Source organism: Tetrao urogallus (assembly GCF_951394365.1).
Source record: "Tetrao urogallus genome assembly, chromosome: 1".
In the NCBI taxonomy this organism is placed as follows: domain Eukaryota; kingdom Metazoa; phylum Chordata; class Aves; order Galliformes; family Phasianidae; genus Tetrao; species Tetrao urogallus.
The window spans coordinates 149,222,264-149,238,421 of NC_136813.1; the positions used below are offsets into that span (position 1 = coordinate 149,222,264).

A 16,158-nucleotide genomic window follows, 5' to 3' on the forward strand; every position below is an offset into this window, starting at 1 on the left:
GAGCTTTGTAATGAGCCTTCAGAAACAGCTGGAGTTGATTCCACCTTTGGCATTTGAGTTCATGCCAACCAGGTGGATGTATTTTCTGTCTGCAAATTGTGATCTGTCTGAGTGAGTTTGCCAGCGCTACGCAAGCAGTGCCCAACTCTTACTACTCAAGTTTGGAATGACATCAGAGGTTCTGTACGACATTCTCCAGCTTTGTGACTCCCTGTTGTTTAAACAATAGTTTCTTCCTTTGTCCCTGAAACTTCAAAACCCACGATTAACACTTCTGTTACAAGCAATGTGGTGACAGAAGTATAGTTCAGCTTAGTTTATCTTCCGAAATTGTCTGAATTGCTATCTCAAATTAATTCAGTTTAATAAATCTAGCTAATTGGGGATGTGTCCTCTAAGGATAGGAATATTTCTGAGATTAGATAAACACTTCGCTGCAGGGTTTTATTCCTCTCTAATTGAGTGAATCTCTTTGATTTCCTTTTCAGTTGGATGAGCTTTCTGCATTTCAGTTTTTTAATTAATTGACATTATCTTACTGGCTTGTGAAAATTCTCTACAATACAGTTAGTCTGTATTGAGATATCCTTTGTAATCTCTGTTAGTATTTAAAAAGTATGGCATAAAAATAACAATTTAATATATGGTTCCTTCAGGACGCTTAACCAAACAGTTCATTTAGAAATTGTTGTCGGCTTCCAAAAGGCTTTTCTTCCCTTGCAACTAACAAACAGGCGATTAGCAGCAAATACACCAATTGATGCACAGCTAATTGTGGCCTCTATATGAATTGGAATGTTCCTGTGGTTGTATTGACTCCTTTGTCAGCCTCTATAACGTGAGCAGGATGATTTCTACCCTCATCCCCTAAAATAGAATCATCTATTGGCTGAAAAGTGTCAGCAGTGTGTTTTATGTTGCCTCATCAGTAAAAAATAAATAAAAAATAGATTTTGGCTTTAAAAAATGAAACAATAAAATGGTTTAAAGCTCTGTTGTTGTGATCTTCAGGAGATCACAGTTAAATCCATTGACTCTGCAGGGAATTTTGGCACTTGCTACACTGCGATTAAGATGCTTTCTCTGCAGAGTTTATTCAGAGCACTGTTATGTCTCTGCAGTTTTCTGCCTTTGGCCTCACTAAAGCTATCTGTATCAAGCCTTTGATATCAGATATAGGAACGCAATTGAAAAAATGTACTTCATGTATGTGTGCTGTGACAAATAGTCAATGCTTGCTCGTGTGTATGAGTAACTAACCTCTGTAAAAGGAAGTTATTTGTGAAGATACTCAGTAGTTACTGTGGAGAAGGCAACAGGAGGCTCTTCAAAACAGAGAGTAGATTGAAGCATAAGGGCAGTAGTGGGAAGGAGGGGCCTTAAAGTGCTTAGAGTAGCATATCTGATTGCTGCTGATAGCTGGGCATGAGGGCGGCCGGGTTTCTGAACCAAATGGACAAGCGTGGCTTGAGCTTCTAACGTCTGAAAGTCAGAGGTGGGACAAAGGTCAGATGTGTGAACTCTTCTTAAAGAGGAATGTGAGCCATATCTGTAAGTTGCCCAGGAGTTCCCTTAATGATGGAAGCTGGCATCTGCTCTCCTTTCCAGGCAGCCCGTAGCTGCTAGTCACACTGAGTAGTGAAACAGGCTGTATCTTTTGAGGCTTTTGTATTGAAATGATCTGAAAGTCCGCTGTGTGGACAGAGAGCTGATGATGTAACAGAAGGGTTCTGAGCTTCTCCTTCGTCAGCCCAGTGTGAGAAGAGTGTGCTGAGAAGGAAGATGGGCAAAAAAGGAAGAAGCAAGCTGCTTGAGTGAGTGGCTCAGTTCATGTACAGGACAAGATGTGATTGTTTATGTGCTCAGGATGTGCTGCCACAACATTAACGCAAATGAAAAGATGTTATGCGCGATGCAGCTATTGTTCTGTTGTTTATAGATGGAAGTTTTGTGGCTGTTAAAGCAAACAAAATACCCGTGTGTTGGGTCTTCTGCACACGAGGGCCACTGCCTGGATTTGAAGTATTTGTCTCCAACATTCTTTTTTTGTTTAGTTGTAATGTTCCTATAACAAAATAGGTTTTATGTAAGTGTTACTGGCTCAAAGCAATTTAAAAAAAAAAAAAAAAAAATAAAAATCATGTCAGATTCTGATTTGAATTTTTGTGGATTGTACTTTTTAATCATACTTACAAAAATATCCATATCATTGTATATTGACAGGTTGGCCATGAGCCAGCAGTGTGCCCTCGTGGCCAAAAAGGCCAATGGCATTCTGGGATGCATTAAAAAGAGCGTGGCCAGCAGGTCGAGGGAGGTGATTCTCCCCCTCTACTCTGCCCTGGTAAGGCCTCATCTGTAGTACTGTGTCCAGTTCTGGGCTCCCCAGTACAAAAAAGACAGGGATCTCTTGGAAAGAGTCCAGCGGAGGGCCACGAAGATGGTGAAGGGCCTGGAGCATCTCTCCTAAGAGGAAAGGCTGAGTGAACTGGGTCTGTTCAGCCTTGAGAAAAGACGACTGAGAGGGGACCTGATCCAGGTTTATAAATATCTGAGGTGTGGGGGCCATAGTGGTGAGGCCAGTTTCTTTTCAGTGGTACATGGAGACAGGACAAGGGGAAACAGACATAAGCTGCAGCATAGGAAGTTCCGCACAAATGTGCGCAAGAACTTCTTTAGGTGAGGGTGACGGAGCACTGGAACAGGCTGCCCAGGGAGGTGGTGGAGTCTCCTTCTCTGGAGATGTTCAAGACCTGCCTGGATGCCTACCTGTGCGACCTGCTGTAGGGAACCTGCTTTGGCAGGGGGTTGGACTCGATGATCTCTGGAGGTCCCTTCCAACCCCTGCAGTTCTGTGATTGTATATGCTCTGGGGGAAGGAGGAGTTCATTGGTTGCTGACTGTGAAGTTAGATGTGGAATTTATTTCTCTCCCTCCAACCTAAAATGAGAAACTTTTAGTAATGTTCCCTGAGAATATCTGATATGCTTGCATGTTTCCAGGAGCTGGGATCTCAGGAAGGGCCTAGGCAATCTGACTGGCAATTAAAGCAAAATAACTGATTGTGAAAGAGAAAGGACTGGGTTGGGGGCAGACAGGTAGCCTGCTGTGGCTTAATTAACACTGACTAGATCATCTGTGATGTGAAGCTGGACAGTGGGGTGATATGAAGGCAAGCGCACCATACATCCCTGACGGTGGGAAATCAGGAGGAGATGCTTCACTATGAAAGTGGTGGTCACGGCAGAGATAAGACTGGATTTTTAAGAAATTCTCATTCATAGAAAGGAGTTTAATAAAATTGAGCATGTATGGTGCAGGCTCTCCAGGACATTTCACGCTGTTCTGGAAATTTTCATTCTTGCCACCTGTTTCAACACAAAGAATAAAAAAAGGCTCCTCTTGAATGGAAGAGGAAGAAAATCTATGGGAGCTATAGTGGTGCTGGAATGGATGAAACACTAAAATGAGTTGAATAATGAATTGGAAAGAAGGCATGCTGAATGCCTTGCATCCTTCTTCAAAGATCTGCCATCCCTGTGCTGATTCATACTGGCAGTGTTTTGAGGGATTTGTGTCAGGTGAAAGATGCTCTCCTTCGGAGGGAGCAGGAATCTCACATGCACCGCTGTAGCATCTGGGGCTGTGAGACCCCTCTACCTTTCCATTAATTGCTATGGAAGCCTGAGATGAAAGGAGCATAGACACAAAGATGACGTTTATTTTGATTTAAGAAGCTAAGAGACAATTTTAATGAACGTTTGTTAATGGTGCTTGTCTAAACAGTGGGACTGACTTGAAGCAAAGCAGCTAATTATGTAACGTAGAGCTTACCTCTTACCCTCTTAGGAAGCTTACTAGCATAGTAACTTTGAGTGTTAGTTCATCTCTGTTTTGTTGTCCTTTGCCAAGTCGGTGATTTGGCATTGACTGCTACACAACAAGTAGAGGGTGATTGGTGAATTTGTCTGGGCACAGAAGTTGTTTGTACTGAAGCTGATTTGCTTGTGTCGGCTTTATGCTGTGGAACAACCTGGAACAGGGCTTATGGTAGGTCGTGAATGAGGGGACTTTTCAGTGAATGTTGTGTTTTGAAGTATTTGGTGTTAGTCATCAAGCAGAAAACTGCTTCTTCCCTCCATTGTTCTCACGCTGTTGATTTAATTGGAAGCAATACTGTATCTAAATGCTTAACTCAGGCAAGCAGTGACCCAGCTAATTTGGCCTTAGTTCTTTCCTTTAATGAGAAACTGGATGAGAGGTTACTTTGTACTTTCAATAAGTGTTCAAGGCTGCTGGCTACTGTGCCTCAGTGTGATGCCTCGCTCCTGAAACAGCCTTGGAGCTCCCCAGCTTTTGAATACTGAAGCCCAAATATCTGCATAAGGGTATTTGGGGCTGCTTTAAAAATTTCTTTGCTGCAGCTGCAGATTGGAAGTGGAATAAAAACAAGTAACTGACCCCCTCTGGTAATGAGATTAGCTTTCTAGGAAATGCTTTGTGCCAGTGGTGAATTTGGTGTTGCCAGACTTTGGCAGGAGCCAGACTTTGACTGTGACCTGAAATAAACCCCCTGTGTTCTGGTGGGAGCTCCATACAGCTTTAATGTTTGTATTTTGACAGGCAGTAGAGGAACTGTTGATGATGAAGGAACTGTCTTTCATATTAATTGACTCCTGTATTTTTTTGGGTGGTCTCAGACTAGTCATTTAACACCTGGATCTCTGATTTCCCTAGGAAAGAGCAGAAGCAACGTTTACTGTCTGTCCTCATTCCTGCATTCTTAACTCCATGTGACTTGTTATAATATATTAAGTGCAGCTACTTCTGGATGTTATAATTAAGCAGCTTTTTAAGAAACAAAAAATCAAGAAGGTGTTTTGCAGTGAGGATACTGCACAGCAATAATTTTGTGCACTGATTTTTATATAAATTAAAACCCTTGATGATAATCAAGTGCAGGTTTGAGACATCCATGAAGAATTCTTCTCCTGTGGATTTTAGAAGGAGCGCTGAATTTGTAAGCAATGGGTAAAATTGCCTTCCCAAACACATTTCTGCTTTGAGAATATGCTGACAACTAAGAAGAGTTCAACTGCATGTTCTTTTAGCCATCGGAACCACTATTCTTCTGGTGTGTGGATGGTTCCTGACAAGAAAAAGAAAAAAGAATTAGTCCTGATAATCTTTGCTGCTGTTGCTAAGCCCTAAAAAGCTTTAGAGCTGCTCTTATCCTACTTTGCATGTTTCTTGCAGATTTTTTTTTTTTTCTGAACACTGATCGGGTATTCCTCTAAAATTCTTAATAACTTTAAGTTGTCATCTAAGCTTTTGCTTAGCTTGCACAGCTGTGGCAGGTGACAAGGCAGTACAACAAATGAACAAAACTAAACCTTTGAACTGAGCCCAGATGAATAAGACTATCACTTGGTATCTTCATGGCTTGCAGTTGTTAGTGACGGGACCCACAGGTGTGTGCTTTCTGCAGTTCCCATCCTCGTGGTGCCCTTTCCCACAGACACTTATGAGTTTAAAATCTTACCCGTGACGTTGGGGCACGTTGGTCCTTTAGGACTTGTGGTTTGCTTGGCCTGCCTGTGTGAGCTTTACTTTTGCAGATGGTGAATGAGAAAACCGGTGTATCATCAAAGTACTGATACAATCCTTACCCTTTCCTCTGAGCTTGTGTTTTTAAAGCACTGTTGTGCTCTGAATGCTTCTTCATGAATGGCAGGTTGCCTTTAAGCCACTGCCACTTTCTCCCCTTGTGCTTAAGGGGATGGTTTGGTTGTGGCTCTCCTGTGCCCTTGGTGAATTCTTGGTCCCATCTTAAGATAGGAAAAACTTCTAGCATTTTATTTGGGAATCTCGACTATTCTAAACTTCACAGAATTTAATCTGAGCCTACCATTGTTTTGCTCATTTCAGAAGTAGATTTACCATGTGCTCTACCTTTCCCTGCATGCAAAAGCAATGAGTCTGAGCTGATGTAATCCCTTGACACTCTTGTTTTTCTTTCCCTATTGCTGTTATGACCTTGAGGTTCCAGGAAGGCGCGGGGATGAAGGCAGACCTTGCTGACTGTTGGAAACTCCAGCGAGGGAGAGGACATGAGGGAGAAGGGATCTGATTGGGCTTATATCCAATTATTACAGTGTATTTTTAGAGTATTTTGTACTCAGGAAGTAAACATTCATTGCTGTGTAGAGGTTAGAAATGGACCCACCCATTCTTGGAAGTACGTACAGCTTGTCCTCAGTAATATCAGTGATGGATCTGTCTTGTGTATATATGCAAGTCAGTGATTTATTATAGTATGCTGTTGTGCCAAAGCTTATTAAAAAATGTCTTTGGTTGTTTCAGGAAACTATTGTTTTATGCTTAGCTTTTTCTCTTTGCTGTTCAAACCCAGTAAATGCATTTAAAGAAATATCTGCAATATGGGATGCAAAGCTTGTATCAAGCAGCTTTTCAGCTGTTTGCCTTGGTTGCTTTTCTTGCCTGTGTTCTGCGTGAATCTATTTTTGTGTAATTTAAGTGCATGTTTTAGCTACCATAACAGTATTATGAATATTGCCACTTCAAAAATGGTAACTGTTTTTTCCACTATAGTTATAGATCTAAGACTTGTTCAATAGTAATAATAATAATAAATACAAAAAATTGAAGTTAGTGTTGAGCCACCTATGACTTTTGTTACCTTTCAAATTAGATGTTGTAGTAATAAATATGAAATGCCATCCCATCCATGTGTTGCATTTGTGCTTAATACAAAAATGAGATGGCATCACTGAAACGACATGATATTAAATCATATATGTTTCTGTATCTATAAACAACTTGTATCCCTTTTCAATAATTAAGCACATGGCTCAGTATTAATTATTTTAAGCAAAGTGGTAAAATGCAGAGCTATGAGGCTACAGTATTGGTTTAATCCTTGGAATAGACTCCAAGTCTTAAGTATCACCATTAACCAATATTCTTCTGAAGAAACTGTGAAACCTAGAGCTGTTCAGTTGGCATTGCTTCCAAGCATCCATTTATTTTGGAGGTTAGAAAATGTGAACTTCTACTTCATCTGCTTTTCACCAGTGCCAGATCCCAGCTCTGCTATGGACCCTTTCACATCAGCAATGCCATAGTTGGAAAGGCAAACAGGCTGTTCTAGTTTAATAAATTCACACAGAAGAGGCTTAACAACAAATTATACTTTTTTACCAGGAGCCTGCCAGTTTCTTGTAAGTTTTTATGAAAATGGAATTTAAAAGTCTCATCAGCTTATGAAGTAAACACGTCACGTTTGGTTGGGGTGGGAAGTGTCTTGAGGGCTTTATTAGTTTCTTGCGCAAGTGTTGATGAAGTGCTTTTTATTTGTGAAGTAGATGCTGTTGGCTGTGGCCAGCTTGACATCGTGCTGGTTTCCTGAGAAAGCAATTTGTGGAGGGAAAAAAAAAAGAAACATTAGGGAAAGAAGATTGATGGACTTTCAGGCCATTGTAAGCAGTTTGTTTAATAATCATAGAATCATAGAATGGCTTGGATTGGAAGGGACCTCAGAAATCTCGTTCCAGTCCTCCTGCCGTGGGCAGGGTCACCGCTGACTAAATCAGGCACTATATCTGGCTGCCCAGGGCCCTGTCAAGCTTGGCCTTGAACATCTCCAAGGATGGGGCATCCACAGCTTCTTTGGGCAGCCTGTGCCAGTGCCTCACATCCCTCTGAATAAAGAATTTCTAATCTGATTTAATTTCCCTTCTTTTAGTTTAAAACCATTCCTCCTTGTCCTATCACTATCTACGCACTATCCACCTCCTTATGTTATGTTATCTTGCTATGATGAGTCTGAGCAGTGCAGAAGCAAAACAAAACAAACCCAAAGACAACTAAACCAACCAGCCCCATAGTCCTCGGTAATAAAAGGGTAAGAATATAAAGCAAGAGCAGAGATGGTCTCGTCTCTGAAATGTTCAGGGACAGATCCAATTTTATAGCTGTGTTACTTCCTCCATGTTTGTAACTCATCACAGTGGATGCAGGGTGAGGTTAGCTGTTGTGGTCAATCTGTGCGTGATGCGTGTCCCTCAGTGGGGTACCATGTCTTGTTCCTCAGTCTCTTTTAGGCCATTCTTGTCTCACTGGCTCTTCTGTGGCTTTGAGTTTATAGGAGGAGATACTCTGTGTGTTTTTGATCAGACTATCTTGCCTTTCTTTAAAAAAAGGTGAATAATCCATTGTGCTGATATTGTGACATGTTGACTAATTGTTTTGGTTACACTGCCTGGGGTCGTTGTTAAGGTGTGTGGATCCTACAGTTGAGTGAGTGCAGTTTTCTTTCCTGAGTTTCTTTTGGTAAATCCCAATTGGTGAGTTTGATACCAAAACAGATGAAGTTGTTAGACATCTTCATCAAGTATGGGAAGTCAACTGTGGGGCAGTTCCTTCTCTGTGATGTCTGCACTAAAAGCTAACAGCTGCTTCCTGCTGAAGCGTTCTGTACATTTCCAGAAGTGTTCTGCCAGGTGTGCAAAAACTTCTGAGTGTGATGAACTTGAATGGGAGGAACATTTATCAAAAAGAGGCTTTATCCTGGTAAAATATACTGTTCCCTGTAGAATGAAAGATCTATTTACCAACTCTATCAGTATGTGACCATTTCTATGAGAACAATAGAGCAATTAACAGTTGTGATCTCTCTGAAGTTCTTAATATTAGTATTTAGGACCTTCTCCTAATCAGGTGTTGTTCTAATTTTGTAGTGAACTGTATATGATTTTGAAGAACTATACTTGCATAATTTTTGCTCTCATTAGTCTTGTTTTTTGTTTTTTTTTTTTTTTTAATGGAGATGAGGCAGTTCCTTGTTCTGTTTTTCAGTCTAGGCAAACTGAGAAAAATGCTTCCAATTTCAATGACACTTGCTACAGTAAAATACCTTGCATTCTCTACTTGTTATAATTACATGTAGAAACGGAAAGTGGGATTTCAAAAATAAAATTCACGCTCTGTTTGTCTCTTTTCTCTCTCCTCAGGTGGAAAGACATGACATGAATACTCTCAGTTTGCCACTTAACATTCGCCGTGGAGGCTCTGACACCAATCTGAACTTTGATGTACCAGATGGAGTCCTAGAGTTTCACAAAGTCAAACTCAGCGCAGATAGCTTGAAACAGAAAATCCTCAAGGTTACAGAACAAATCAAAGTCGAACAAACCGCTCGAGATGGAAATGTGGCTGAGTACTTGAAACTGGTAAACAGTGCAGACAAGCAACAGGCTGGACGCATTAAACAAGTCTTTGAGAAAAAGAACCAGAAATCTGCCCACTCCATTGCCCAGCTGCAGAAGAAGTTAGAGCAATACCACAAAAAGCTCAAGGATATTGAACAAAATGGATCTTCCAAAAGTACTAAGGATACTTCCAAAGATAATTTGAAAGATATTCAGCATGGAAAGCCTCGTAGCTCTGGGCATGGAACAGAGAGCAACAAATCGAGCGTGCCAGGTGTATCCTTGACACCGCCTGTCTTTGTTTTCAGCAAGTCAAGAGAGTTTGCAAATCTGATCCGAAACAAATTTGGTAGTGCTGACAACATCGCTCATCTCAAAAACACCCTGGAGGAATTTCGGCCAGAAACGAGCTCTAGAACCTATGGGGGCAGTGCCACCATTGTTGCCAAACCAAAATACGTTAGCGATGACGAATGCTCAAGTGGCACCTCTGGCTCGGCAGACAGCAATGGAAATAATTCATTTGGTCCTGCCACAGCTGGTGCCCTGGACAGCCAAGGAAAGCTTTCTATGATTTTGGAGGAACTAAGGGAAATAAAGGAAACTCAGTCCCAATTAGCTGATGACATAGAGAATTTAAAAACACAGTTTAAGAGAGACTATGGCTTTATTTCTCAAATGTTACAGGAGGAAAGATATAGGTATTTTCTTTTAATTGTTCTCTCAAAATGAGTTTTATGGACATAGAAGCTATTTGAAAAATGTGAAGTGTGTGCTTGTGTGTGTGTATGTGATACTTCAGAAGTAAAAGGAAAAAATAATTCCAGCTGATATCTAGTACTAAAATGTTCCACATCTCCCAATAACTGCCTTACTGAAACTGACAGATGGCTTACAGCTGTGACATCTTTAGTGCTGAGTACCTTGTGCAAACACTTCTCAGGCACAATGCTATCTAGTGGACACAAGGGCACAGTTTACACAGGTGTGGTGTAATTTTAAGTGCTGAAGCACAACCTCCTTTTGCATCTGTTGCTTGTAATTAACTCCTTTCTCACTGTGGGAAGTGAGACGTGTTCTACAGAGGGTTTGCACCTGCTGTACCTTCATGCCATTTGTGCCAACGGAAGTATTTGTCTGTTTGTGTGCTAAACCAGGTCGCAGATTGACAAAAAAGGTTTAGCTTTCTACTAGTTTAGTTGATTTACCATGTAGAGATGTGCCAGAATGGGCTGTACGTGAGCTATAGGACTTTACAGCTGTGATTGAGGGGGGATCCAGGGAAAATCGTCACTGCTGGTGAGTTGTTAGCTGGCTCAAGCTTACTTAAGAAACCACATTTTATTGTCTTAACGAACAGTGAAAAATATGAAATGTGAGTTGGGTAATTTCTGCCACTGGTTTGTTGTTATATAATTCACCAATGATATGCAGATATTTGTTCTTTAATATGCACTGCCAGCAAGGAACACTCACAGAAAGCTTTTGTTTGTCGAGTAAGTGCTTGTGAAGTGTTTCCAATAATGCTACTGATTTCTCTAGTGCTTTCTAATGCCAATTAGATGAATCGATAATACTGAGAAGTTCTAAAAATGTGTGATTGTTTTCTTGATTTAGCATTACTTGAATAGAAGGCACTAAATTTAGACCTTTTTTCTTGAAAAGATATGAAAGATTGGAAGACCAATTAAATGATCTCACTGATCTTCATCAACATGAGACAGCAAACTTGAAACAAGAGCTAGCCAGCATAGAGGAGAAAGTGGCCTATCAGGCATATGAGCGATCACGAGATGTTCAGGTACTTTTTTATGCTTATCAAACTGCTAACATTTTCTGTAAATCTTGTACAGTAAAGCATTTGCATCATTCTATATCCTTATATGTAAAACTGTGAGGAAAGACTTAAGCCCTGTTTTCTATTTTAAGGTGAAACTTCAGCACTTTTTCATTAGTGATACAGTCTCCACTTGTTACGATAGACTCAGAATTTTACCTGTTGGAATTGAGGATACAATATAGGCAGGCTTGTGGATGAAGAATGGGCAGTGTTCTAATTTCTTGCACCAAAGGAGGAAGGATTTGAGTCTATTCACACTGTCTTAACACAAACCTCTTGCTCAGACTTTTTCCAATATGTAGTTGTGTTACAAGACAACGTTTATAATAAATTGAGTTTAAAGTGAGAAGAGAACTGATAGATTTGCAGATTTGTCATTATAATGTAAGAATTTTAACCTGTGGTTACAGCAGCCCCTCTAGTCGAAGCGATACGGTGTGTTCAAACCAATATGTTATAGTCTTGTCTGCCTTCAGTCAAAAACCACTAACGTATTCAGGTGTGTCATGAACACTATGTAATTATATACTTCAATATTTACACACGATCTAAGTGTTGGTATAATGTATAATACTTCTATCTGAAGTCTGAGGAAGTGGCGGATGCCTTACTTTTAGGTTTTCATTCACTGATGAATGAGGAATGCTCAATGACTCTCATCTTATAGGCTCAGATGGTGAACAGAAACTGTTCTGTACATGCCTGTGCTCACATCGCTAAGTGTAGCGCAGGCAGCAGGCCAGGAGCAGGAAGATTAGCCTCTTTCCTGGTTGATAAAAGACTGAGAACAATCTTCTGTGTACTAATTCCTACAACTGAGAAAGGAACCTGTCTTTTGTAAATGGCCATGTTTTTTGCTGACTCCGGTGACTGACCGGTCTTACAGTAAGCCATGAGAAAACAGATCCAGTCAAAGAGCTAATAGCTCTGCATACAGTGTGTTAGTTGTTTTTTTACATGGAATGCTGGATTGAATCAATTTACTGTGAGATCAGGAGAACACTCCTTCCAGCCCAAGGAAAATGACTGGAGTTTGAGACTGGGAAGGAAGTAGAGATGCTGGAGCATACTTTCTTCCTTCTATGCAGTGTTAAAAGGTTACACCAAGTTGATCCATCTCATGAAACAAGCCTTACACTGTGTCATATGATGGTGCCCAAGTCACAACCCAAGTAAGAAGTGGCATTTAGGCAAGTCAGTGAAGCAGCTGGATGTGTTTACATGAGAAGTTTTGTGTGTGGGTGACTGATTCAGCAGCTGTTTGACTCAAAAACCATTTTTAGTCCACTCCCAAGCAGAATAGCAGAGTCTACTTTCTTTAGAACAAATTGTGAAGTGGAATATATCATGAGAGAGAGAGAATGCTGGACAGGCATCGCTACAGATGTCTCCACTGCATGTTGTTCACTTGAGGTGTGGATGAATGAGCCCTGACACTGTGACAGAATGAGGAATCAGTAAGATGCTGAGAACTCAGACCTAGCACTGTACTGTTGGTGGCTTTGAGGACAAAAGTATTGTACACCAGAGAGGTGGCCTAAGTCAAATGTTGCACAGTAATTTAATTAGTATCAGAGCAAGCCTTTACTACTGTAATGTTTTCTGTAGTCTATGCAAAGAAAATTACTTTGACACTGTTTTAATGCAGTCAGTTGCCGTGGCAACAACTTTCCCAGCACTTTTTCTCATCAGTATATACATGACACGTTATCGTGAGCATTAGATCTATGATAATTTTTCTCAAGCATGAAAAATGGAAATACTATATTTTGGACAGTGTTGTCAGACTTAATTATGCCCAAATAGGCAGTGATACATAGAAGTAGATAAATATGTATGTTTACTTTTAAATGAGTTGGTGTTTCATTCAAGTTTTAGCTGTCTATTATAAATGACACTTTGTAATCTAGATGATGGATGATCCTGCTGCTAAAACAAGAAGCACTGTGTGGAACAGAGCTGCCCTGATTCTTGTTTTTCTATCTCTAGGAAGCCTTGGAAACGTGCCAGACCCGGGTTTCAAAACTGGAGCTCCATCAGCAGGAACAGCAAGCACAGCAAACTGAAACGGTTAATGCCAAAGTGCTCCTGGGGAAATGTATAAATGTTATCTTGGCCTTCATGACTGTCATCTTAGTGTGCGTTTCTACTATTGCAAAGTTCATTGCTCCTATGATGAAGAGCCGTTTTCATATCATCTGCACTTTCTTCGCAGTGACACTGCTGGCAATATTTTGCAAGAACTGGGATCATATCGTTTGTGCCATAGAAAGGATGATTATACCAAGATGAAGCTGCTGGTCTAGCTGTTGTTTTTTTTCTTCCTCTCTGTTTTTAAGTGCTGTGTGTTTACAATTTTTTTTGTCAGTTTAAATGTGCAGACTGAATGAAGAAGCCTACAAAGACTCCCGGATTGTAAGGTGTAAATATGTAAATGTGTACTTGTTGGCAGTCAGTAGACTGTTCAGTCAGATTGTGTCAAACTGGGCCGTGTCTGTGATAAGCCGCTAACTTGTGTCAGTCTTCTGCCTTAATCCAACCAGTTGTCCACTCTACAAGCCTGTGACCACAGAAGATGGTGGGATGCTCTGGGAGGGATCCAAGCCACTGCAAGTGTGAGGTGTTCTTTTCACTGGACTGGAGTGCAAGGAGTGTGATCACAAGGAAGCACATCACAGCGTGTATCAGCCCTTTTAGATAAATCATTTTCTCTCTGAATCCAGCTACCAAGATAAGCCAAACTGTACAGTATTAATAATTCTCGTTTCTAAATTAATGGGTAATGATACATGGAGTTTCCAGTTTTCAGGAGCAGCAAAACCTGTGATGCTTCTGCTAGTAACTCTTTGTACAAAGAGTTTATTGCTCAAAAATTAGACCGCTGATGACTAGTGACCACAATTAGCAGTTGTTCTGTTGTCCCTTATCACTCTCGAGAAAAACGTGAATGTGGCACAAAGCTTACAAAGATGAAGAACTGAATTAAGTAAATCTCCAAGCCACTTCATAAAGGAGTGAGGGAGCAAGTGTAACTCATGGGTATGTTTCCATGCAAAGAAAAGTGCTCACTTGCTTCAGGCACTGAGAAAGGCAACATTTAGATTAGCCTTTGCTAGCTCTGAATTGTTGGGGTTTCTTAGCTGAATGCAGAGCAGATATATAGTGGGACTCTGGCTACAGTGGATTTTTTTTCCCTTATGTCAGATTAAACAGTGCAGAAGAAGCATGAGGGAACTGATCCTTAGGGGAGCAGGGAGTTAAACTTCTGTAAATAGACAAACACTGTGCAGACTCTCTTAACAGACATTCCTGAAAATAATGTATTATCGTACAGTGCCATACTAGGAGACAGGGTTGGGTTTGTTTTCTTACTAGAGATTATTTTGTTTAGGAACTGCAGGAAAAAAAAATCCCCGAAATCCTCTGCTTGGCTCTCAGCCATCGTGTAGAACAAGATCTTTAATAAAAAATAAAATTAAACAAACAAACAAACAAACAACAACCAACAGAATGGCTCCTCTGCTCTGTATTAAATGGGGGAAAAAAATGTCTCTAGTTATTTGATGTTCAGTGTTACTTACTTCTGAATTAACTGTCATTACGATTTCTTTTTCAGTTGTGGTATTTGTTATGCCGTCTTTACAGAAGGGGTAGAAAGGGAACTCCTTGAGTGGGTGCAGGTTGTTTTATTTTTACTCGATCACAATTACTCAATAGGTGGTGTAGAAATTCAGAAATCTTTATTCTGAGGAACAGGGAGGCAGTGGAAGAGCTTTGACATTTCTTGACTGCTGGATTATCAGTGAATATAGTTACCTTTTTGTGGCTTCGGGGGCTGAAGAAAGGACAGAATTAACTGCATAAGTAATGATATGACTTGGCATTAAAAAAAAAAATTAAAGCACTATAAAGGTCATTAAAAAATTCTTTGTATTTGCCACAGCTCAAGGAAGGATGGTACCTGGCCTGCAGGCACTGGTAGCAGATCAGATCAGGCACACCCATGTTCATAACCGGGCCTTGTCCAATCTTCTGAGGAAGGTGGAGTGGAAAGCAGAAGTCCTGCTGCAAGTGGCATCACATCATAAAGCCCAAATGTACCAATGGCCTCTGCTGTGGCTGGAAAAATTATTAGATACATTCTTCCTTTTTTTTTCTTTTTTTTTTTTCCTCTTTGCCTTTACCTCTGTATTCCCTGCAGAGGAGCATGACAGTTGTGTTATGCATAAACCTTCTTTGCCTTAATTGCTGCACATGCTCCTGCTGCTGCTTGGTGCAGGAAGGCCTTTCTTCCCACTTCTATTAACTCATTTTGGCACAGTGCACAGCAGCAAGCCTGCAGCCCCCCTTCCAAGTATCTGCTCTTGGCCTCCTTTCTCAGCCAGCTGATTAACTGAGTTTGCCTCCACTGATGCAGCTCATAAAGTTATCTTCACAGGGAAGTCTGTTTACAATTCTAAAAAGATTAAAAAGAGGGTGAAAAAATGTTGCTCTTTTCTGGCCCTTACATCACAAGAGAGGATTTCCCTTGGTTTCTTTTTATGCCCTTTTGATGTATGTGAGACTTCTTTGGTCTTTTCTACTCTTTCAATATAATTTGTTCCCATCTTCATTTTTAGAAAGGCAAATAGTATATTTTTAATTTGTACTTTTCATTTCTTTAGATAATGCACGTGCTTCTAGTCAGAGTCCATTGCTTTCTGAAGCCACTTGCTAAATTACAAATAATCCCTATGACTTTTTGTTCTCATTTCCCCAGACCACAAGCATCTCCGTTTGTTAAAAAATAATAATAATAATAATAAAAAAAATTACAACCCAACAACAACAAAAACATGAGAATGCTGGAGGTGATCATCAGAAATGCATGAGTCTTGATGGTGCTCTTCTGCCTTCCTTATTATAACCTTCTGCCTTCTGGTTGGGCTGTTCAAGAAATCACTATCCAGCATTTTGTCATGTGGCTTCAGAAGAGTACATGCAGAAGAAAGGGATACCGTGCATTGTTAATTTTACTTAAAAACTTCTTTGCCTGATGCACAATTAGATGCTTCGGCAGATGAAATTCCCCGTGCTGGTATATGTAGT

At 40.5% G+C, this 16,158-nt stretch overlaps 1 protein-coding gene across 2 annotated transcripts in view; it reads left to right on the plus strand.

Moving 5' to 3' along the window:
* Nucleotides 1–13,362, plus strand: part of TMCC3 (transmembrane and coiled-coil domain family 3) — a gene marked incomplete at both ends in the record, with an annotated part of 119,955 nt that extends 106,593 nt beyond the window's left edge. For both annotated transcript variants that reach the window (XM_079549055.1, XM_079549054.1), the window contains 3 exons: nucleotides 9,033–9,931; nucleotides 10,896–11,031; nucleotides 13,060–13,362. In XM_079549055.1, the coding sequence (XP_079405181.1) occupies nucleotides 9,033–9,931; nucleotides 10,896–11,031; nucleotides 13,060–13,362 (1,338 nt within the window). The remainder of the gene's footprint in view (nucleotides 1–9,032; nucleotides 9,932–10,895; nucleotides 11,032–13,059) is intronic.
* Between the last annotated feature and the right edge of the window lie 2,796 nt (nucleotides 13,363–16,158).